This window comes from Nilaparvata lugens, chromosome 11 (genome assembly GCF_014356525.2).
Source record: "Nilaparvata lugens isolate BPH chromosome 11, ASM1435652v1, whole genome shotgun sequence".
Classification (NCBI taxonomy): Eukaryota; Metazoa; Arthropoda; class Insecta; order Hemiptera; family Delphacidae; genus Nilaparvata; species Nilaparvata lugens.
The window spans coordinates 19,121,196-19,147,348 of record NC_052514.1 but is presented as its reverse complement, the minus strand read 5'-3'; the positions used below and the strand labels follow the sequence as shown (position 1 = coordinate 19,147,348).

General features: G+C 33.7%; 2 protein-coding genes across 2 annotated transcripts in view; one reads left to right on the top strand and one right to left on the bottom strand.

Moving 5' to 3' along the window:
* Window positions 1–26,153, bottom strand: part of LOC111064105 (nucleoplasmin-like protein ANO39) — a 37,833-nt gene that overhangs the window by 2,617 nt on the left and 9,063 nt on the right. The window contains exons 3-4 of the mRNA XM_022351778.2: window positions 19,477–19,576; window positions 5,599–5,699 (exon numbers count right to left, since the gene is read on the bottom strand). Of these exons, the coding sequence (XP_022207470.2) occupies window positions 5,599–5,699; window positions 19,477–19,576 (201 nt within the window). The remainder of the gene's footprint in view (window positions 1–5,598; window positions 5,700–19,476; window positions 19,577–26,153) is intronic.
* LOC111064108 (gastrula zinc finger protein XlCGF57.1-like) overlaps window positions 686–26,153 on the top strand; it is an 85,916-nt gene continuing 60,448 nt past the window's right edge. Inside the window, exon 1 of the mRNA XM_039437777.1 lies at window positions 686–1,223. The gene's annotated coding sequence lies outside the window, so the exon portion shown is untranslated. The remainder of the gene's footprint in view (window positions 1,224–26,153) is intronic.

The following is a 26,153-nucleotide window of genomic DNA, read 5'->3' as shown; positions in this document are numbered from 1 at the left end:
ACACACACACACACACACACACACACACACACACACACACACACACACACACACACACACACACACACACACACACACACACACACACAGATCAATACCCAAAAACCACTTTCTTGGACTCAGGGGACCTTAAAACGTAAATAAATTGGGGTACCCTAATTTTTTTTGGAAAGCAATACTTTCCTTACCAATGGTAATAGGGCAAGGAAAGTAAAAATGCCATAAATAATATTGAAACAGGTATGATCATTAATAAATGTTTTTCATCTGATCTAATGTGAATAAATTATAGCAGGCTACATTTCACATCAATGTTTCAGCATTGTTTGAATGTGGATCATTGATGCTATTGATAGCATGCTACTGACAGTTTGAAGTGGAAATCATCAAGTCATGCATATTCTCCATTATTTTTATCGAAAGCTACCTTCTATTTCCTTTGGTGAAACAATCAATTTTTGGGGATGATTGATTCAGGGGAAAAGCGCGTTACTTCTATAAAATATAGAAGAAAAGATAATTAAGATAAAGATAGAAGATAGTAGAAAAGATATTTCAACATTTGGGAAAGCAACAAAAGCTATTTGGTGGTTTCAATAAACAACCCTTTTGTTTTCCCAAGTAAAATTTGACCGAATTTCCTCATTCTTTATACACAGATTCTGCCACGGACACTTCTGAAGTTTCAAAAAGATCCTCCATATATATCATACTGAATAATCCAAATTTAATCGAAATTGTTGAAGCATTTTCCGAGATCTGTCGAATAAACAAACACAAGTAGTATTGATAGAATCGGATCAATTTGTAATGGAAGCAATTGAAAATAGTATTATTGAAATTTGTGAAAATTAGAACGTAATATTTCATTTGCTGGCTGCCTAGCATAGGCTACGGAAAGCTTGAATTTTTTCAACCGATGGACGAGGTGAGGATCTTTCTCAGGGTTGGGAACTGCCTAGCTTGCATCCCAGCCTGGGAAAGATAGTTTCCATCCACTCGTCCCATCAACAGTTTCCGGCTCTTCTTCCCCCCCTGCCGTAGTCTAGTTTTCCACGTGTAGGCCTAGGAAGAGTCGGACCTGAGACAAAAATTGCATTCTTTCCGTGCACTCTTCTTTTAACCGTTGAAGCGAACGGAGCGCGCTCAGACACAAATTCTTTTCGGGAGTGTGGATCACCCAAATCATCATCTAATGGATTTCTTCAACGTCTTCATTATGGGTAAGTCCCAAAATTAATTCTACTCAAATGACAAGGGGCGATCGAACTTTCTTTGCATAACGATAGGTTTTTTTCTTGTTTGTTTGTACCATTCCAAATCTCTTTCAATGTTTTTTTTTTGTATTAGGCTAGGCAGCCAGAGTAGAGTCAAAATTGATGTAAAAATTTGGTAGAGAAAATGTTTAAATACAACAAATTTTCATAGAGTAAAAATTAGCTTTCTTTAACCACGTCTACCCATTGGTAAAAACAGTTCATTAATATCTAAGCTACCCGAGAAATTACAAATTGATAAAAGCAACTCCCGTCATAAAATTTTGTTTCATGAAACATTGAGAATTAATAAAAATTATCTATACCCTCAAGATTGACTCCAATCGAAGCAGCAGTTCCCAATCAAGTTTTTGCACAATAAATGTATTTCAAGTTCTTTAGCTTCTACCTAATGAAGTGACAGAACTCAAATCTTGTTCATAAACCATTCTCAACTTAGGCCAACCTGACAGAATCAAAAACTAATTTAGTTGCCAAATTCAACCGTAACAGTAGTTACGAAAAGGTACTCTCTCTAGATATAGTTCTACTATAGATATAGTTCTAGATTATAGTTCTACTAACATTTATAGTATGGACATTTGAAATGTTATATTTAAGAGATTGGAAAAATAAGAATATATATGCTAAAAAACGAACTTCAAACCCTTAAAAACCATACTTAGAGTTGAAATATCGCCAAAAGATTTCTTAGTAGGCACCTAGGATCTATAAGAAAGCTATACTTCAAGTTTTCTTGCAATCCACCCAGTAGTTTTTCAGAAAGTAAGTCAGTGGAAGTGAGTGAGTGAGTAAGTCAGTGAGTCAGACAAGAATTTTATAAGTATAGATTTCATATAAATGTTCTAGCCAATTTAAATAGTGAACTCAAATAGTAATATTCATATTAAAGTATTCTACTTCATGCTTGTCTGGTCTGAGGTCTGGTCTGGAAGTGTGTAGGAGGCATTAATCAGGTCAAGTATGCTGCAGTTGAATTTAATGGAATTAAACATAGCATTTGCACATATTATATTTATTTGCTAAAAACATTTTATAATAGGATAAAAACTGACAAATAATATTATAAACATAAAGGAGGCACACTCTAAAAAGTTCTAAGTTGAGCAGTAAATTAAGTACTGTCTGAAAAAACATATCCACTCAAACAAGACCGTTAAGAAATTTTATGATGTATGTCTTCATTGAATAGATACGTTTTTGAATGCTGTTCTCATGATTCAAAACCTTAAAAAATCAAGAGGTTCTGGTAAAAACCAATTTACTCATCTTGAAAATTAATTTACAAAATAAGTGATGAGTGTACTGAGAGGTCAATCTACTTTTAACTGCTACATTTTTTGCAGACATCCTATTATCATCATAATAATATTTCCCACAGTGGTATCTTTATAATATTATTATAAAAATTTCTTACCAAATCTATCCAATGGACGTTTTTATTCATACAACTGATAAGCTAATTTTATTTTTAATATCTGGATATTTATTTTTTCAGTAGATATTATGAGTATAGTTATATGAGTATAGTAGATATTATAAGTATAGCATTAATTGAAATCAGTAAATACATGAACATATTGTACATATAACATTAAACTGTATGAGGTGAATGCAATTTGTTCTTTGTTTAGAACGTGAGATCTCTTCCTGGTTTTGCATCCAATGTATTTTAAATGAACAAGTTCCCATGATCCAACATCATTCATGCTTACTTATCGCATGTATTAAGACTAAGACTTAAGTATTAAGACTAAAATAGGCTGAATACGTTTCTCTGTAATATTTATGCATCAACTCTTTCCCACTGACAGTCTTTTGTTTAGAGTGGGTTTCGAACTCCCTCACTCTATACGAAGTGAAGAAGTACAAGTTGTGTCCTGGCCTTCTCGAATTCCGTTTTCATCCTCTCCTTCTCTCTGTAAAATTCTGAAAGCTGCTCCTCAAATCTTTTAAAGGCTGCATTATCCATTCCACCTGATTTCTCTGATAGCTCCTTTCTCACCGATGCGACCTCTGTTGAAAGTCTCGTATCTATTCTCTCGACGTTTTCTCAACTGCTGTTATTTTCATTGCTATCTCACCACAAATCTCTTTAGTTTTTTCCTCCATTTTCTTCTCAAATCTTCTCTCCAGCTGTTCTACATTGCTACTTAACTTTTCGTTCATTTCTTTCTTATTCTCTTCCAATTTCTTACTGTTTTCTTCCAATTTCTTACTAGTTTCTGTCCTGTTTTCTTCAAATTACTTGCTCATACCTGTCCGGCTTTCTTCGAAACTGGTATCCATATCTTCTCTCATACTTGTCAATAAGTTGAAAATCTTGTCTCGTTCCCTGATGGTCCCACTTTACTCCTTTTTTCACTCGGAATTTGTTCTTGGTCGTTGTGAGAGTCACCAGGTTGATTCAATACGTCAGGATTCGGTAACATCTTCGGTGAATATTGCTCCTGACTTTCACTGGTCTCGATGGTGTTGTCTGTGCTTCCCTCACTGCTTTCGAAATTTGTTGTGGTGCTCTCATTTGTTGCCATTGTGTCTGATGGAAGTGTGTTCACAACCCTATTTCTAAGAAAATATCCTGACATAGGTAACCTATACTTCGAACCTACTACTAATCCTACCTATCACGAAGCGCATACATGACCCAAACAATGTTCATACAGAAAAATTAAATAATGTTTAATGAACTACACCCACAAATAAATAATTAAAATTTAACTTTCTATGATGCTTGACTGGATAAATATACAAAAGATACAAATTATACTATACTCAGGGCTTCCTATTCTCTATTTCTGTACCTACCCAGTTGTACTAATATACCTCAAAATTATATTCACAAAAATAACATACTGAATGATTGATTTAACCCAAATAACACTCTTTTGGCATAAACCTACTCCCAAAGTAATATTGAATGAGAATAAATAATATCATCTTTCCTATAACCTATATAAAAATCTACATAGTTGAGCGCACCAAATTTCGAACTCAAAAATTGACTGAAAAAGTAATTAAGTGAATAGGTTGAACACTGAGAATTTGAAGAATCTGAACGGATAACTTTCCTACCTGGCAATACTAATAATATCACACTTCTGTAGCACACTCAATAAGAATTTCATACAAATGGAGGTGATTATATTATACCAATTCACTATTATGCACTTTCACTTGATACACTTCAGCAGATTAACTTAGAATCTGGCCCCTAGTTGCGGCGACATTTTGAACTCTTTCCCACTGTCGGTCTTTAGTTTAGAGTGGGTTTCGAACTCCCTCACTCTATACGGAATTTTGCCCGGCGCCAATCAATTACTATGAATTGATAAAATACACTGTACTATATAACTTCACTCACTGTGTGGATACTGACAATTGAATACATACTCATCGAATTTGATTAATACAGTAATCAATCTTATAAATCTCATATGGAAAATACTTCAATAATAATATATACATTAAATGAAGAACAAAACACAATTTCATACAGTATAATACAGTATATCATTACAATTGAATTGAATAAATCAAATGAATAAGATACTTATTAATTGAGCAGGTCTCTTATACTCATTGTATAACTATAATAATTGTCAACATGTTTCAATTAAACATACCTAATTCTATTTACAAATTTACCTTTAGCATAAGAATTCGGATTCAACTAGCTCACTTAGCTTATAATAATTAATACATTATAATTCATTGTACAACATATATTTTTTGAATAATTTATACATAGCCTAACCTACTTCATGACCTAATTTATAAAGACATCTACTCATATCATGTTTATTCAAATAATTGCTTCAATAATATTCATATGCTAACCACGTGGTTACATTGTAAACTACATAATATCTATATTTTACTTCTCTCCTTACTATATATCTATATTGCTATACGCAATCTACATTTACCTGCCATCAACTTATGCTATAGCTATATACAAGGGTTAAGACAAAACACAGTGGGCCATGTGGTTTCTATTGTGAACGTGTCTGTGAATATCGTTAGGAATATTGTTAGCAAGTTTCTATGAAAGAATTGATTCTGTTTCAAACTATTTTGAAAAGAATACCACTGTCGTCTGGCTAGTTAGGCTATTTAACTGTATTCTCAATAGTTTCGCGAAACGGTTCTTTTTATTATTCTAGCTCTTCGAGCGTCCATATTCTTACAATACAATATGTTCAGAGCACGTGTTACAACAAATAACAGAAATCTACAATAAATTTTTCAATTTTAGGAGAGCATGTGGTCGCCATTTGTGGCTCATGCACTAGATTTACAAAGCTATTGTCTCACTTACAAATTCTTGATCTGAGCTCTGGTTCTGGTATTGTCTTCTTGCATTACTATCCAGTTCTTCCAAGCGGACCAGTCTGACATAAGCAGTAGGCAAGGTTGGCTCTGAAACATGACCCAACATCAACTGTAGCCTTTGAGGTATGGAGAAGGGTGTAAAGCACAATCAATAGTCAGTGATATAAAGTGAGATACCAAGACATTTCTAAGAACATTTACTTCTATAACTCAACTGCTACAACTACTGATTTATTCAAATGATTTTGATGTAGGCTACCACTGATTTATTTAAATGATTTTGATGTACTAGTTTTGGTTGGTAACACCATGTAGTAAACAGTGTAATATTACATTTTTTCTCGATTGGAATCGAATCTTCAATTCGAGATCTATAAAACTTTATAGTAAATATCAGAGTCATCGATTACGGACAACTTTTTGACTGAGAATTTATCGTAAATGATTGTGTTGCATTGTTCCATGGTGTCACCGAGGCTGAGTTGACAGAATTAATAGATAAATGGTTTATTTAAATAGAGATGATATATAAAAATTTAAAATAATAGTTTCAAAATAAAGTTTTATTGAGAACAAATATAAAATGTGAATTCTAAACTTGTAATTTATAATTTTTTTGGTGACGTGTCCGTAACATCGACACTGAAGAAGCTTTGCTCTGTTCCTGGTAGCTAGGCTTTTCCTGTTCCTTCTTCTCTCTGAAACTTATGGCTGGCTATGTGTGATGTAATTTGTGCTCTCTGAATATTTTTCTGTTTAAGTGAATTTATTAATGTTTTAAATTGAGTTTTAAACAGTTTATAGTGTTCTATTTTGTCTGTATATTGTTTATTGTGTATACAAGCCAATAGCCACTGTTTTTCAACTATATAAACTGGATAAGTACTTAGCTCGTAGTGACTTTAGATGCTTAGGCTTGTAAGATATTGTTCTTTGTGTATTTGTGTGGTATATTGCCAAAATTCTTCTGAAGATTATAAGTTCATTTGCTCTGAAAATTGGATTTCTCATTCATAGGCGATAGATCCATTCATAGTTTATCAAGAATCTATTACATTGGAGCCAACAACTATCCTTAGGTTAATAGGTGTGAAATGCTATCCAACCGATTTAGGAAAAATTGGTAGCACGGCAAATGTTACCCCTGTGGTGGGACCGAATTACAAAATAAATATGTCCCAAATGGTACACCATGAAATCCCTGGTTATGAAAAATTATTAGTAGGATAGATATCTTGATAGGTTATGAATGGTATACTGCTGAGTGGGAAATCGGTTCAAGAGAGATCAAGTCCTAATGAATATATTATCTGTGCAGACTAGCAAAATGGCATACAATATGAAAAATATTAAAAATGATGATGAGTTAATAGCTGCCTTAACACAACTGTTTGATAAGCAAAATGCTAAGTTAGACCAAATGTTTAAAAATCAAAATGCTAGGTTTAATAAGCAAAATGCTAGGTTTGATGAGCTAAATGCTAAGATTGATAATTTGAAACAAGATCAAAGTGATAGGTTTGATGATATGAAGCAAGAATGTACTAGCATTAGACTAGAGCAGGTTAGTATAAACCTTCTATTGAAAGATGCACATGAGACATTGATTAAAAATCATAAAGATGAAAGCAAATTGAAGCATGATAATAGTAGTGTTAAGATACAAGATCAACTCATTCAAGTTTCTGACAATGTAGGCCTAGTTACTGTTGTTGAAAAAGTCAACCCTAATGAGATAGTAGAATTGAGTAAAGAAGTAGGTAGGGAGTTGTCTTCACTGAAAGTCAACTATCATGAAAGTAATATTGCTACATTGAAGGTTAGGAAAACTATAAACAATTGAATGATTACATGAGACAGGTTTCTGTAGAGGTTAGGAACAATGTAAACAAAATGAATCTTAAATATAAAGAAAATAATTAAAAATCTCAGTACCCTTTTAGTGATCACTTGAAAATGGCATAATTGACCGAAACATGTCGTGATAAAATATATTTTTTAAAAAAGGGTACTGAGATTTTTAATTATTTTCTTTATATTTATATTACAAGTAGCCCTATACAGGAAAGAGATAAAATGAATCTTGCTTTGAATCAAGTTGATGAATTCAACCTTCAACTGAAAATTGAAAAGGTGTATGCAAAGCATTATCTAGTGAACATGACTTTTGTGAGCAAAATGGCTTTGTTAAAACAAATGAACCCATGAATAAAATCATGTTCTTGAAGAAAACAAAGCACAAAGTCACCATTGATGTGTTAGTATTCAAAGGTTGTTTCAAGTTGCTTATTTACAAGATGATGACAGTGAATCACATGATGAAAGGGTATTCCCCAGCACACAATGATTAGGAATCCTGTGTCATGCCGGGATTCAGAATAGCAATGACCGTAAATACTACGTATGGTAAGAGTCCATAATTGTATCTTTTTTCTTTCCTGTAGCCTATTTTTCTTGGCCCTTAATCTTTTCAAATTTCGATTCTTTCCTGTCTTTGTGTAATGTTCAGTAAAATTCTTCTATGATGCATATCTTAACCAATCTTGTCCATAGTCATTTAAATTTGTATTTTTCTGAAATAATTTTGGAAGTTAAAATAGTAGCTTATTTTCCTAATCTTTAAATTGTTGATAAAACTTAACTTTTCTAAAATCTATCCATTGTAGTGTAAATAATTGTTTGATTGCGGTATATTTTTTCATCATGTATTACATATTTTAATCATGTCTATTTTTTTTCAGGTATCATATTAGGTAATTAGGTTTTTCAGAGCAATTTATGTCCCATGTTCTCATCTTTCATTGCATATTGTGCCATAAGCCATATGTAATTAGGTTATAGTTTTCTTCTGGGCTTTTAACCCATTTTGCATTTTATTTTTTTTTTTTTTGCTGTCCAATACTTTGGATTTTTGGTAGACAAGTAGGTGTGATTCTTTTAAAGGTGTGGGCGTGAACCACATATGGCTGGACTCGATTATCTGACCTACTTGTTTGCGATATAAAAACTTTAAGACTGCAACATCAAATGTTTGTAAAAACTTTTGCATACTTTTGTTTTTGTGGTCCGATACTAGAGTCTGCTATCACATTGCCTTACAGACATCTAGGAACTCTCCACCCAGTCACAATAGTCAACATATTTTTTCCTTCACCAGTTGTTTTTGTGGGAGTGATAGCTCACAATTATAACAAATTAGAGTCATACTTGGAATTTACAAAATTCCATAGTAGTATATTTTATTAAATATACTTCCTTATGAAAGTTCAGTACTGACATGTAGGATAGGCTCTAATTAATCTTTCTCTTCTTTGTATTATTTAGGAAATTTATTTACCCAATTTTCTTTTTCTCTTGTTTGTATTTTTTAGGGAACTTATTTACCCATTATCCATCTTGATCATCTTTGTATTGTAATCTTGAAATGTTTGTACTTATTATACAGTTTTCAAATTCTGAAATTATTTAAAAAATAAATGGTTCAATTTAGAACATGCTGAAATCTATTCTTATGTATAAATTCTCTTGTTATAATAAATAAACTTTAAAATTTGAAAGTATTAATGAACTGTGTAGCCATATATATGAGATGTATTAATGAAAGTTAACTTGAATAATAATGTTTTCATTGAATAAAAACGTCTTGTCATATTATCAATTGAAATGAGTTAAAGGTTAAAATTTCTCTAATGTTTTTGTAATTGATGTCTTTTTCTAAATTTTTCAAAACTGTTTGTTCTATAAATTTTGATATGATTGATTATCGTTTGAAATGGATGCTTGAGTGTATGTAGAATTTTTAGTGGGGTTTGTTGATTAGAATTTTGCTGGTATGTGATTGTTTTTTGAGATGGAAAACCATTATTGCCTAAAGAAGAAATGACCAGAAGGTTATGACTTAGAGAGGCAGTAATGAGATAATATTTTTTGTGTTGATTACTTATGTTGATTGCCATAGATGAAAAATAATAATTAATAATGTTGATTGCCATAGATGCAGATTACTTATGAATATTGATTGCCTTTGAAGCAAAATATTATTGATGTTTTGAATGATTTCTTGTTTAATGATTGATAGTAAAGTTTTGTCATGAAATGTAGTTTGTGTTTAGAACATTGAAAAGTCGAAATAAACTGTAGTATCCAACAAACGATGATTAATAATATTGAATAATTTGCTCTTTATAAAATATTTGAACAATGAATAGATGGAAATGAAATGATTTTTTTTCTATTGAAATTTGTAATTGATATCTCCATATTTCACAATTTATGTATTGCTGACTGTATAATAAGATGTTAACAAATTTCAATTTTATATTGATTATATACTTAGAAATAATTTTCATGTGTATTAGATTGTATTGATAGCCTAATCAAAATTTTCTTTTTAGTTTATAAGCATTTTAAGATAACAGGTACAGCACAGACATTAACATTGAAATAATTATCACGTGAACCTCGAAATCAACAACAAGTGAACGCCATGAAGAGTGTTAAGAACATTTGGGTGATTTTCGAACTAGTGTGACTCATCAATTGAATAACAACACCAATAACTACGCCACTATCTACACTAATATCTACACCAATAACTACGCCAATATCTGCTCTGATGTCAATATCTACACCAATATCTACGCTGATGCCTACACTAATAACTACGCCAATATCTACACCAATATCTACGCTGATGCCTACACTAATATCTACACCAATAACTACGCCAATATCTGCTCTGATGTCAATGTCAACGCCAATATCAACGCCAATATCTACACTAATATCTACACCAATAACTACGCCAATATCTGCTCTGATGTCAATAACTACACCAATATCTACGCTGATGCCTACACCAATACCAATGCCAATAACTACGCCAATATCTACACTAATATATACACCAATAACTACGCCAATATCTGCTCTGATGTCAATATCTACACCAATAACTATGCCAATGCCTGCGCCAATGCTGATGCCAATATCTACGCCGATGCCAATGCCTGCACCAATGCTGATGCCAATGCCAATATCTACGCCGATGCCAATGCCTGCGCCAATGCTGATGCCAATGCCGACACCAAAGCATACGCCAATGACAACGCCAACGCTTATTGCTGACCTTGTATCTCAAACTTCAACACTACTACATTACCTGGAGGTAATTGCCATCCATGTTCACGTTCGCAACTTTGAATTCAGAATAACAGTCACAGTATCATGAAAGAATTGATTCAAAAATCCTCTCCTAAATTATTCCTGTATGCAGAACTCTAAACCTTGAAAGCTGAAAATATCAAAAAACCAAACCTTACCTAAATTAATCCTCACCTAAATTAATCCTGTATGCAGCGTCTATCTCTTTTCCGAAAAACAAATTACATTGTCATTTCAAGCCTGAAATGTACATTGTATAATTACAAATATGAAACAAAATTTACGTGACTCTGTATCGAGTTTGGTATGCAGCCGTCTACTACAAGCATGAGGCAATGCTAATTGAGATGTCACCTGTATCGAGTTTGGTATGCAGCCGTCTACTACAAGCATGAGGCAATGCTAACTGAGATGTCACCTGTATCGTGTTTGATATGCATCAGTCGACTGCAAGTATCAGCCCAACACTACGTGCATCCAGATCAGCCCAACACTACAAGTATTCGGATCAGCCCAACACTAACGTCATCACACTGGAGTCACACTGTAATGAAAAACCTCTGCATTCTAGGCTTTATTGATCAGTAATGAATTCATAACAGATTCAAAATTAGAATGAATAGTTCAACATCTGATAACAGAAACATAAGAAGAAAAACACTAGTCATATGATGATTCAATATCATCACATTCTTCCCGTCTTTAGGAATTCAATGAATAGTCTTTCAAATAAGAAGGCATTTTGCGCTCTCTATAAGATCTTCGCAGGGTGCCATCAGGAGGCTCTTCTTCATCACTGAGGGGGAATCCTGTATTTGTTTCATCTTGATTTTCATGATAATTTTCTTGATTGTTCTCAGGCTCTGCGTGATCACTAAGGCTTGATCCTGCATTTGTATCATCTTGATTGTTATCGTTATCTTCTTGAATGCTCTCTTCTCCTCGAGGGGCAAGGTTTTTCAATGATACAGTTGTCTCTCTTCCATCACTAAGCCGTACCTTGGCATATTGTGGGTTGATTTGAAGAATATCCACCTCCTCGACCAATGGATCGAATTTACTTCTTCGTATAGGTACTTTCATTAGGACTTTGTTTGAAGGGGCAAGCCAGGTTGGAAGTGCTATACCATTAGATGATTGTCTATAGGGTCGGAACATCCTATCATGTGGCGTCTCATTAGTAGCCGTGCACAATAGGGATCGAATAGAATGTAGAGAATCTGGGAGCACAGATTCCCAATCAGATACATCCAAATTTCTATGCTTCAATGTAAGACACTGTGCGCCAAATTGTACCATTTTCTCATTCGATTTGGCCATTTCCTGGTGCGTTATAAGGTGATGACATGGAAGTGGCTACTCCTCGATTATGAAGGAATTCCTGCAGCTCTCTGGATTTGAAAGAGGTTCCATTGTCAGTATGTACATAAGAAGGTAAACCAAATGTGGTAAACAAGTTCACAAGGCACTGAATTACAGTTGATGAATTCATATTCGGACAAGGGTATGCAAACGGAAACCTAGAGTACTCATCAATAATTGTCAACAAATATTTGTTTTTAGTTTTTGATGGAAGAGGACCCTTGAAGTCCATGCTTAATCTTTCAAATGGATGTGTCGCCTTTATGAGAGTAGATTTCAATTTCTTGAAAAATTGAGGTTTTATGGCATTACATGTTTGACATGAAGAAGTCATTTTTCTGACATCCTCAACTGAATAGGGTAAATTATGAGTTCTTACCCAATGAATCATTCTGGTCACTCCAGGGTGACACAAGTCACAGTGTAGGGAGTGTAATTTATCGGTTTGAGTTGCATTACACACTCTGGAAAGTGCATCTGCTACTTGGTTGTCCTTTCCTGGTCTGTAAATTATTTCGTAATTGTAGCATGACATCTCCAATTGCCATCGTTGTATTTTTTCATTTTTTATTTTATTTTGATGAGTCATATCAAACATGAATGATACAGAGCGCTGGTCAGTGATAATTTTGAAGAATCTTCCAAGTAAGAAATGTCTCCACTTTTTAAGAGCACACACAATAGCAAAAGTCTCTTTTTCAATGGATGAATGTTTACGCTCACTATCATTCAGCTTCTGAGAAAAGAATGCTACTGGACGTCCACACTGTGATAGGACAGCTGAAATTGAAAAATCAGATGCATCTGTTTCAACCACAAAAGGTTCAAAGTCGTCAATTGTACTAACTACTGCCTTAGAAATCTCAGTTTTGAGTTGATTGAAGTCAGCTATAGCTTCAGAAGTCAAAGGAAAGGTCTTTGCTGTAAGAAGCTGTTTAGCTTTATCTGAATAATTGGATATCCATTTGGAATAGTGTGCAAACATTCCAATTGTTCGCTCAAGAGCCTTTCTATTATCTGGGGGTGGAAGATTGAGCAATGGTTCCAGACGTTCAGGGTCAGGAAAAATTGTCCCATTTTCAATTTTATAGCCAAGCAAGCTTATTGAAGTAAGTGAATATTTGCTTTTTTCTGTATTGATTGTAAAATTATATTTTTGTACTGCATCTAAGAATTTTTTGAGATTCAAATCATGTTCCTTCTGATTCTTACTACATATTGTCACATCATCCAGGTATGCATACGTTTTTTCAAGTTTTTCATTATTAATAACATTATCAATGACTCGCTGAAAAGTGGGTACACCATCTGTCAGACCAAAAGCAAGCCTTCGAAATTGATACAAACGGCCACATGCCTCAAATGCAGTGAAAGGTCGATCTTTTTCTCGTAGGGGTACCTGGTGGTAAGCGCTTTTCAAGTCAATAGTGGTGAATACAGAGTTTTTTGAGACCTTAGAAACAATATCTTCAAGACTAGGGAGGGGATATGCGTCAAGATGTGTGTATCGGTTAATAGTTTGAGAATAGTCTATTACCATTCGCTTTTTGTGATTTTCGTTCTTCACTACAAATGCTTGAGCTCTCCAGGGAGACCTGCTTTCTTCAATAATTCCATCAGCTAGCAGTTTCTCAATTTCTTTCTCCATGAAACTAGTGTCTTCAAGAGAATGCTTTCGGGATTTAGTAATTATAGGTTTAATGTCTTTAGTTAAAAACTCAAAAAGTGGTGGAGGTTCTATCTTTGCTGGAGCCAGATAATTGATAGTCAATGGGGGTTTAGTTCCTCCAAATGAAACTCTAAGTTCAGAGTGTTGATTAAGTAAGTCATGTCCTACAATAACATTAGCACACAAATCAGGCAATACACTGAATTTTGTTTTGGGGTAATGTTGACCTGAAAATTTTAAATGAGCTACACAATAAAAGGAAATGTTCTTTCTTAGTGATGTTGAAGCCATGGACACTGCACCAGTTGTAGGGTACATTTCAAGTCCACATTTTTTAGCAAAACAGTGTGAAATAAATGTCTCAGAGCTTCCTGTATCTATCAAAGCAGAAGTAGGAATGTTGTTTACCTGAGCTTGTACTGTAGCATTTTCAAGAACAGTAGAGGCTGCAATAAGCGCCGAAGATGAAGAAGTTTTAGTAGATTTGCAAACATTTTTCCAATGACCTATTTTCTGGCATTTTTCGCATGAGTCATTTAGTGCAGGGCACTGCTGACGTGTTTTATGTCGCTGACGACCACAAAAATAACATTTTTGAAAACTTGAGCTTCCAGTTTTTACAGCTGACAAATTTGTTTATTTACATGAATTTTCTGAAGAATTATTTGAAGTGGCATTGAGAGTTTTTTCAGAAGAGTAAGAAGCTGATTAATTTCTGGCAGATTCCAAGGCACGTGCTTTTTCAATAGCTTCATCAAGAGTTAGCTTGTCAAACTCCAAAAGTCTCAGTCTTATCTGATGAGAGCTGAGGCCCCGGATAAATGAATCACGAATGTATGTTTTCCTATGAGTTTCAGAATCAACATCTGCAAACCCACAATTCTTACTCAGTTGTTGTAAAGCTTGGTTATATTGGTCAATTGTCTCATCTGAAGACTGTTTTCTAGTTGCCAATTTATGTCTAGCGAATATTTCATTTATTGGTTTTACATATGCAGATTTTAGTGCGTCAATAGCCGAAGTATATGAATTTTTGTCGGCAATTGTTTGATAAACAGAATAAGATAGAAAGTTGGTAAGCAACTGCAACTTACTTTCATCATCGATGTCTTCTTCGTCAAAAAATGCGATGAAATTCTCAAAAGTCTTTAGCCAGAAGTTCCATTCTTGTAGAGCTGTTGGAGAATTCCGATCACCATCAAACTTGTCTGGTTTCAAAAATTTGTCCATCGTAACGCGAATTTTCAGTTTTCGTTTCCAGAAAAGATTTGAAGATTATACATTTGTTGTTGAATAGAAATTGTGAAATAGAGAATAGAAATTGATTGACTCGTATTTGATAAGATGAATTGATTTGATGATTTTTGATTACTGATCAATAAATTGTAATGAAAAACCTCTGCATTCTAGGCTTTATTGATCAGTAATGAATTCATAACAGATTCAAAATTAGAATAAATAGTTCAACATCTGATAACAGAAACATAAGAAGAAAAACACTAGTCATATGATGATTCAATATCATCACACACACTTAACTGAAAATCATACTGAGTGCCTTAACGGACTGTTTTCCAAAATGTGCATCGATAAAATCAACCGCGTCAATAGTGAAAGAAATGAACATTTTTTGATTTATTGAAATTATATGTGAAAATTAAATGTAACAATTCATCAATTCATTTAAAAAAATAATAATAATAAATTTTTTATTCAACATACTAATTTTTTTTTATGCAATAGAAAATTAAATTTTCTATCTATTAAATTTATGTACAATTTCAAAAAAAACTATTCTTTACATATTAAACTTTCTGTTGAGATATTTTCCTTTAAATTATAAAGCTAAATCAAAAGTAATTTTGATACTTTGAAATATTGTTTGGAAATATATAACAAATGCTATTGATGAATTTTTATAATAATTTTCAATTATAGTTGACATGTAATGTTTTTATAGAAAAAATTGTTACTGTTCTCGAATTTACAATTCAAAATTTTCCATTAGGGTCAATGTAATTTTTTCCTTTAAATTTTCAAACAGTAAAATTTTTTATGTCAAGAGGGGGGTATTTGTAATATTACATTTTTTCTCGATTGGAATCGAATCTTCAATTCGAGATCTATAAAACTTTATAGTAAATATCAGAGTCATCGATTACGGACAACTTTTTGACTGAGAATTTATCGTAAATGATTGTGTTGCATTGTTCCATGGTGTCACCGAGGCTGAGTTGACAGAATTAATAGATAAATGGTTTATTTAAATAGAGATGATATATAAAAATTTAAAATAATAGTTTCAAAATAAAGTTTTATTGAGAACAAATATAAAATGTGAATTCTAAACTTGTAATTTATAATTTTTTTGGTGACGTGTCCGTAACATCGACACTGAAGAAGCTTTGCTCTGTTCCTGGTAGATAGGCTTTTCCTGTTCCTTCTTCTCTCTGAAACTTATGGCTGGCTATGTGTGTTGTAATTTGTGCTCTCTGAATATTTTTCTGTTTAAGTGAATTTATTAATGTTTTAAATTGAGTTTTAAACAGTTTATAGTGTTCTATTTTGTCTGTATATTGTTTATTGTGTATACAAGCCAATAGCCACTGTTTTTCAACTATATAAACTGGATAAGTACTTAGCTCATAGTGACTTTAGATGCTTAGGCTTGTAAGATATTGTTCTTTGTGTATTTGTGTAGTATATTGCCAAAATTCTTCTGAAGATTATAAGTTCATTTGCTCTGAAAACTGGATTTCTCATTCATAGGCGATAGATCCATTCATAGTTTATCAAGAATCTATTACATTGGAGCCGACAACTATCCTTAGGTTAATAGGTGTGAAATACTATCCAACCGATTTAGGAAAAATTGGTAGCACGGCAACAGTTTACTAGAGATTAATAATGTGATACCTAGTCTATAATGACTAGAACTGGTTTCTCAAAATTGTTTTGATATATCAGTAGTTTTAACAATAGCAAGTTGTTTTAATTGAATGTGGATATCAACCACATCACCTTCACAACACAGAAAGTTATATTATTCTGATTATACAGAGTGTTCTGAAAAAAGGTGCCCATAAGTCAGGGCATGATTCCTCTCATCAAAAGTAAAAAAGTTCTAATTAACATAGGTCCGAAAATGCTTGGTTGCCAAGTTACACAGGGTGGAAGATTTTGTTTAAATTTCAGTTCCCCTGCCGAAATGGAGCCCTATGGGTATCTGTTGGCTGTTAATTGAGATGTACAATTTAGCGTACTTTATGTGAAATGAACTGAATAATTAAATAGAACCCAGACCCCAGACTAAAGTAATTTTCGATATATGTGATGAAATACGCGAAACTTGGTCCCGAAAAAACAAGTTCCTTTAAGGTTTGAAGCAGATTTACTATGTTAGATGTACAATAGACACAAACTATTTTTTTACAGAACTTTTAGAATATTTAATATTTTACATAGAAAGATGTAGAATAAATCTATAATACACAAACGAAACCTTTAAAAAATTCTTTAATAATTTAGTAGGCTAGCACTACATGGATACGTATATCATGTAAGCACGGTTATCAAGGTGACTGTTTTGGCAACGAACCGTTTATAAAAAGATAACAAAAGTTTTATGTTGAATGTTCTTAATTAATGAAAAATTCTTTATCTTTAAATGAATAAAGTGTTAATTACAAAAGCATATTTACAACATTGGTTTCGGAAGTGAGATTGAATCCTTAAAAAAATTGTGTTAAAAATTTGTCACACTAAAAAAAGTTTTGCATGAAAATGCGAGCAAGATTAAAAATGGAAATGGAAGCGCTCAACGAGTGGGTAAATTTAATCAAAAAAAAAGGTATGCTAGAATTTATATCTAATATGAGACAAAACTTGCAACAGGAAATCGAGGAAAATTTTCAAACCGTTTGAGATTGTTTATGTTACTGTTGATAGGGAAAAAGAAAAGATGATGAATGACTTTTAGAAGAATCATGCCTATTGGTTTGCTCTAGACTTTGATGAGTCTTTTAGGTTGGTCCTGAGATATATGTATAACATTTTTAGTGTGCCACAAGTTATGAGGTACTAATTTACTCACAAGGGAATCTGATCACGTGAAGAGACTTACAAGAGATATAGACGATTAGAGTCAATGTTCTTATAACCTGGTTTGACTGATTTTAAAACAATATTTTATGAATTTGAATTTCTTTGTCTAATTAATGAAGAATGATTTTGAGCAAATAGATAAATTGAGAATGATCTGACTGATTGTGAAATGGTTTTAAATATTAAAAAGTTATTCAATGACAATGCCAAGATAAGAAGGGTATATCTATCTCTCGACCTAGAGTATCAGAGATGAATAGCTGAAAGCAACAGACCGTCGGAAGCAACATTGTTTGTTACATCAAGGAAGTCACACACACATAAGGTGTGGGTACAGGTAACTAGGTGTGGGCCTGGGGTGTGCAGGTTAACACTTGCATTAGGGTATGCATAAGTGAGAAAATCAGGGGCAAGTGAGGGTGTCACTAGCTCGAATGGGACTCCTCAGCTGTCCGGAACTGCAGAAGCATGACTGTCTGGCAGGGATGAAGCGTGGGTTGTTTAGTACTGCAGACATGGAGGTCTGGCAGGGAAGAAGCACGGCTTTCCGGAATTGCAGAAGCATTGCTATCTGGCAGGGAGGGAGTGTGTCTGTCCTGAGGTATGACTGAGCAGAGTATTGTTCGATTCAAAGGTTTGAGACATCATTGGTGGGGACGCAATGAAGCCCACAAGGTTGCGGATCAATATCCAATTGTTTAAGTTCTATTAGAAATCCAAAGAATCCAAATTGCTTATTATTCGCAAGAATTGAATTTGGCAATTTAAAAAAATGTTTGCTCAAAATTAGAAAGAGCAAGGGAAGGCCCGTACTACATTGTGAAGAGGATAATTGTGTACAGAATTAAGAAACCTGAATAAAGAACCAAACCAAAGGCTGTACACATTAATCGTCTACTAAATAAGAAAATCTGGATATTGGAGACCAAAAACATCCCTAAGGGGGGATAGTGATGTAGGCTAGCCCTACATGGATACTTATCATGTGATCACGGTTGTCAAGGTGACTGTTTTGGCAACAAACTGAGAGATGTTTAAAGATGATGTTGTAATTGATTTTTATCTTGTTCAATATTGTATACTTTTAATGAATTAAGTGTTAATAACAAAATCACATTTACAACAATAACATACAAAACGCATGTCGGGAATCTCACTCGAACCATACGTTTCCTACTGCTCCTCCAACTAGAAAAACGTATTCCTCCATCAATGTTCAGGAAGGTGGAAAAACAGTTATCTGAAGGTGGCAGGTGGTTCAGAGCATCGCAAAGAATGGTCTTTAATGAGATTCTTGAAGTCAGTACCGTACCTGATTAACATTGATTTGCTATCCTTGACTGTGATCAGGCAAAGCTGATAGCTCTATCCTTTTCTAGCTCCACACGTTTTCCAACACCTCTTCTTCTGGATAGTTCTTTGCAATTTTTCTAAAATCACACAGTATCTTTAAGAGCTAATGATCTCCCATTAAGAATTATATCCATTAATTGGGTGAATCCCAATCCTCTCAATTATCACAAATTCCTTTTTTTGTCAATAGACATTGCCTGGAAATCAACTAACCTTTGCTTACAGTCCTTTCGTTTTCTTGATCATCTCCTTCACCATTCAAGTGTGTTTGCTCCTCCTTAACAGTGAGTGGAGAGCCAGGGTTGGATGAGACCTGGAAACATAGGATAATATCAGAACATGCACACTTGAAGCATAGAACTGCTACTTCCTAGATTACATGTTTTGTAGGGTACAGCAATTAGAGGAATCATTGGTCTTGCATCCAAAGTGGCACTAAAAGAGATGTATAAATAATATTCACTCAAAGCAGAACTGATTCTACCATTTCTGAATTAATCAAATCAAATTTTATTATTCACATTGGTGAATACACATCAAATAATCATAGTATGCTACATTGAAAAGCAGCAAAATACAAAATCAAAATATTCCACGAAAAAATATAAAACATAAGTAACTTAGTATAATTATGATGATATAAGATGTATAATTTGATAAAAAATAATAATGTAAGTACAATATTACTGCTCACAGTGTTCCATAAAGCCCTTGTCCATGAACAGGAGTTGAGGTTTAACAGGGAAGAGATATAGGAGAAGAAAAAAGCATACACACATTCAATCAGCATCATCAAATAATTTTATTGATTGATTGAAGCATTTCCTCTCTTTAAATATACTTATATTATAAATGTGTAGCTCAAACTGCAAAAACATTGGAGGAAGAATCACCAATATAATTTTTTCATCAACATAATTCATGAAAATGGGGAAAAAATAATGAGACACAACAGTGATAAAGAAAACAATGTTTGTAGATCAAAGCTCAAAGCAAAGATTAAACTTTACATGATAAAAAACTTCAAACTTTAAACTTTACATGAAATTCATATTTAATAATGGATTAGATTCATATTAGCACCATGTGTTTGTCAGCTCACTACTCTGAATAAGTGTTCTACTTCTAATGGCAAATTTCTTGAGATGTCATCTGGAAGAATATTAAGAATTTAGGTCCAAGAAATAGAAAACATCTCTGGAAGGTAGTGCTGTTTGGATTGAGGAGTCTGAGTAGCATCCTAGTAGTTTACCTAGTTATCTGCTGATTTTGTTTAAGATTTCCCGTTTGATTCCTATCCCCACTTATTTTATAAAACAAAGATAACACTTTTAGTACGTACATGTATCTGAAAGGAAGAATTCCAAAAAACCTGAATATTGGGAAAGAATGCGCTCGTCTATCAGCACCAAACATTATTCTAACAATCGACTTTTGTAGGACTATAAGATTTTTAAAATGAGACATGAAGGTAGATGAATAACATGAAATTCCGTATTCCAGCCTACTATTGAAAAAAGAGAGATACATTACACGAAGAATATTTAAGGGGAGGAATTGTCGCAATTGATAGAAAGTCCTTACCAAGTATAAGAGGTACCCCTTTACTCTATTCACATATAGTCCCAATTTTGACTTTGATCCAATATTAACCCAAGCTATTTAATAGAGTCAGATTGTTCAATTACCTCACAGTCACAACTCACAGATCTGCAACCAACCTGATGATACCTGACAGGATCAGTGAAACTAAATGGTGATAATAGTGAAAAGTTTATAAACGAAGTCTTGCTCGCATTTAGTGCTAGTTTGTTACAGTTGAACCAGGATTGCAAATCAAACAAATTCAGCTGCATCATTGCATGCAGTTCATCTACATTTTTGGCAAAATACGCTAGGGCTGTGTCATCGGCATAATATGTGATTGATCCAAAAAATGTGTGGGAAAACAAACATTCATGTAAACTAAAAATAATATAGTGCCCAAAACGGATCCTTGTGGCACGCCATATTCAACTGTTGTCAGCTCACTATCACAACCAGAAATAGAAACGTATTGTTTTTGATCCACCAAGTATGATTTGAACCACATATTGGTAACACCACGGACACCAGCAGCATGTAGCCTATTGAACTGTGTTCAACTGTGTCGAAAGCTTTTCGGATATCCAAAAATAGACCAGATGTTCTATTGTTGATGCTATGCTAATATAAGCTAATACATCTAAATAGCAAGGCATACTTAATAGTAGCTGGCTACTAAGCTCAGCATTTTTAGTGACAAGAAAAAATGTCATTTGCAACAATGTGTTTTACATAATTGCAATACGTTAGATTTCTACAGTTCTCATGTTCATTTGATTTATTATTTCAAACGTGAAAAACTATAAAAAATTGAGCGGATTGTCAAATTGATTGAATGGATATGGATAAATAAATTTATTTCCTCCTCAAATTACAAAAGTAGAAATTAAATAGAATCTTGGAAATTATACTGATCACGTATCCAGTAGTGTGATCAGATAATCGAAGTATAAAATTAACAAGGTAAAAACATTATCAACTTCAATAATAAATGATAAAGATAAACTAGTATGAAAAAAGTAGAAATAAAAAGCTGTGAGTCTAGTCTAGGTAATTAAGATTGCTAAAACATTACAGAAACTACTGCCTGTAGCGCATGAGATAAAAAAAAACCGAAAAACAAAAAATTGAAACAGCCCAGAAAACCAAAAACTGGGATAAATAAAATGCATAAAAGTGTAATAATTAATGAACGGTAATTAATATAATACCGTACATGCCTTAGTGGAATAATGATTTAATTGAATAATAATATTTTCATGTGAATGGTGCCATTGAACAATGCTAGCTCAACATGTACCATTATCTAACAACATTTTCAACCATCCATACGTCGTTCACTGTAAATAATCGGCTCTTTGCTCTCTCACAAAAGATAATACAGGAATCACACCTTCTCAATTCAATTGGCAATTTGTAGTAAATATAAGATCCTAAGTACATAAAAGAGTACCTAAAAATGTCCATGTTTACCTTTGGTGACCTACACAGTAGCTGGTTAACGCTTCTCATATTGTAATAAAGATTTTCCGATTTTCAAATAAAACAATTTTAAAACTTTAAAAACGAATAAATTTTGAATAGGCATTATATAATTGAACAGGTTACCTTCCCATTAAATCAAAAAACTCATATAAAATTCAATATAATAAATAAATGAGAATTCAATATGCAGTAAGAGCACAAAAAGTAATACTGTGCACAGATTACTTACACCATAAATTAGTAGCTAATGATGAAGTTAAAAAGAAAATGCAAGTTTTGCTTTTGTATATTTCTAGACAACGATTTGTTTCTCTTGAAAGATGGAAACCAAAACTAATGCGTTTGCAATTATGGACGAATGGCGTAAAGTTCTTCACTCTGGTGGAAATGTATGAATTGGGAAAGATTCTATATTTTATAGTAACTTATCAGTTATAATGCGTTGAGTAGATAATAATATTAGTAATGCCCCATAGCTGCATTTCATCAGTGATTCCAGAATTAAAAAGAAAATTATTCACTGCCTTATTTCATTGCACTGGACGAATTCCAAATGCTGTTGGATTCATAAAGTGATAATTCCAGTCACTTAGTGAGAATGAAAGAGATGAACTTCTGAATTGCTAAATGTCAACTTTTACCTGGAAACATTTAAAAATAGGTAAGCAATTTGGGTTTGTGGTCGCGCTGATAAGCTATCGAAAAGCTAAGTTAAGCTCCACCATGCGCCTGCTACTCCGTTTGTGAGGGAATTTAAATGCCAAATTGCCAAAAAAAGCCAAACTCTAACAAATACTATTCATGAGTTTGAGAATTGCATCATGGAGGTTCGAAACCACCAAGAAGAAGTTTTGTTTTATCTAATAAAAATATCATTACAACTCAAATATAATCAATCTTTTATATCAAAATTAAAAAGTATAACATACATTGATAACTTTCTCCTTTTTTCTTTCAAGAAACTAATTGATGAATTGTGTCATGCAGCTCTCCAAAGAATAGAATTTGCAGTATTCTGCCTGAACATATCAGTGTATGCATATTATTTTTCAACTCGTAAATAGAAAAATAGATTAATTCCTATTTTATTGGATAGACTTTGGGTAATATTATAATGAATAAACTTGAGATTGATCCAAAATAGGTTAGACTACTACTGGTGTTATTTACTGGTGTTCTCCAATACTTGAAGATCTTTACAACTAGTGTCGAACGAACTAGTGACTTGAATAGAATTAATATTTGCAAGTTAATCCCGTTATTCTGGAACTTTAATCACTGACTGTGTCATTTTGAATATATTTTTTTTCTCCTAGTTCAAAAATGTGATATTTGACTGTGATAGAATTTTTTTTGTTTTCTGACTGATGTAACCTCTACGTTCCAATTAAATATTCTGACAAACTCACTTCACCAAATTTATATTTTTCGCTTCGTAATTATTGGGATCATAGGATCGTTTTTTGCTTTGTGTTCTAACTTAATCAAGTCCCAACTTTATGATATCTGACTGTGATACGTGACAAATTGCCTGCACTGTTATAACCTTTAAGTCTTGATTATCGACTCTGACAAATTCACGCTACCAAATTCCCATTATTCTCCCTGTAAGACAACATATTATATACGTGCTTAGCCAAAATGGGAAAAAACAATTAAAAAAGGCTATTCCTATAATGACAATATCCAGTCTCTATGTGGTGTTTGTCAGATACCAGTTGAGAACAGCGACCACACCGTAACATGTGACTGCAATGATAATAAATGGTATGTGGTATCACACCAAATGTGTAAACATAACCGACAAAAAATATGACGAAATGAAAGCAGGTAAAAGTTCTGACCTAGCCTGGATGTGTGAGGAATATAAGACACGTATAAATACTGAAGCTTCCCATATCTCAATACTCCCAAATAAATCAAATGACAATGATTTGCCTAAATCTGACACAAATGACAAATCGCAATTTAATTACACATTGTCTAACAAAACACCTCAAAACACTGACTTGACATACCATAGCACAAAACCCGAAATGCGCCGAAGCTCTAACAGCTATGATGACATAATTAAAGTCTTACATGACGATATAGAGGACTTGAAAAAAGAGATAAAAATGCTACAGACAAACAATAATCGTCTGTCAGATATTATAGCGAGAAAGACAAGTGTAATTTACAGCATGGAAAATATAATTCGTGAATTCTCGCAAGGTATCCATCCAGAGCCCTGCTGCCCGGTAAGAAGGGGACAGCGGATGCTACAGCAATCTTGAATGAAGACTCCGAGAGTACAAATGTTGAGGTACACCCTGTCCAGATCAAAGGATCTTCTACAACAACAGAGAGCACATCAGAGCCACTGACAAGCGAGAGAGTTGAGGTCCAGGACAGCATCATGGAGGCCTGCAGTACCAAACCAAAACCATATCTAAAAAAGGTAACTAGCACACTAGTGATAGGGGACTCATTATTGGAAGATCTGAGAATGGCAATGAAGGAGGAGGATGATAACATGTCTGAGGTTGAGGTCATTCCAAATGGAAGAATACAGGACATTAGTCGATTCCTTAGAAGACAAACAACACTGCCTGAATAGGCGAACCTGAGTGTGGGATCAAACAACATCTTGGGAGCTAGGACACCTAATCACGTCATGCGACCCTTATAGTACACCATAGAAGCAAATAAAAAACTAAATCCAAAGACAGAATGGTATGTGTGCTCTATACCATATAGTGAAGATTTTAATGAGAGATTCGTCGATCAAACAAATGAAGCACTTAAGTTCATGTCTGAACAGTTAAGGATCAAATTCATAGATAATACTAAGGCTTTTAAGAGACAGCATCTACATTGGAATGGAGTGCATTTGAACCGAGAAGGAACGGCCATACTGGCAACCGCCATTCATGAAGCAATTCGCACAGACACGACAAAAATTCCAAAGGTAAATAACAAAGACACTTACTTCCCAAACGAGAACCCTGCCTCAACACCTCCACGAAACTGACCCAGAGATTACCAAAGAACTTCAGTCAAGGAATAAACAGTGCCCAGAACGATTCATCAGAGAAATCAAAGGATGATGATATGCTACATGACTCTGCACAAAACAACAAAACCGAGAATAACCCAATAAAAAGACCAAGAGATGGAAATGTACTTAAAATCTACCACCTGAACATTCAAAGAGGCCTGCAAGGGAAAATGGACAGACTGGAAATAGAACTGGAGCTGTGCTCACCTGATATTGTCATCCTTACAGAGCACGGCCAAAGACGATATGAACTAACAACCACCAACATTCCAGGATACTCACTTGTCTCATATTTTTGCAGCCAAAAACTCATCTGGGGTGGAGTAGCAATAATTTATAAAAGGGAAGACAGCCAGTACTCAGTAGCAGAGATCACTCCAAAAGAATCTCATCATACAATAGAACAAGTGTTTGAGATAGATAGATAGCTCTTGCAAAAATACAGCTGAAAAATTCAAATTATTTATAGTAGGAACCTACAGATCTCCGATTCCTGGAACAGTAAGTGAGTTTCTCACTCGCATTGGATCTTTATTGCACGATTACTCAGTAAAATCACACAGAATCCTGATAATCCGTGACACTAGTAACAGGAAGTGTAGGCCTTATAGAGTTAAAAACATCCTAACTCAGCACGGCTGTAGTGCATGCAATCTACCGGCAACCAGAATAACTCCCACTTCAGCAACAAGTATAGATGGCTGCTATCATAGCATACCATCCGACAAAATAATGGTATGTGTGCAACAGACTCAAATCTCAGACCACAAATCAATACTCT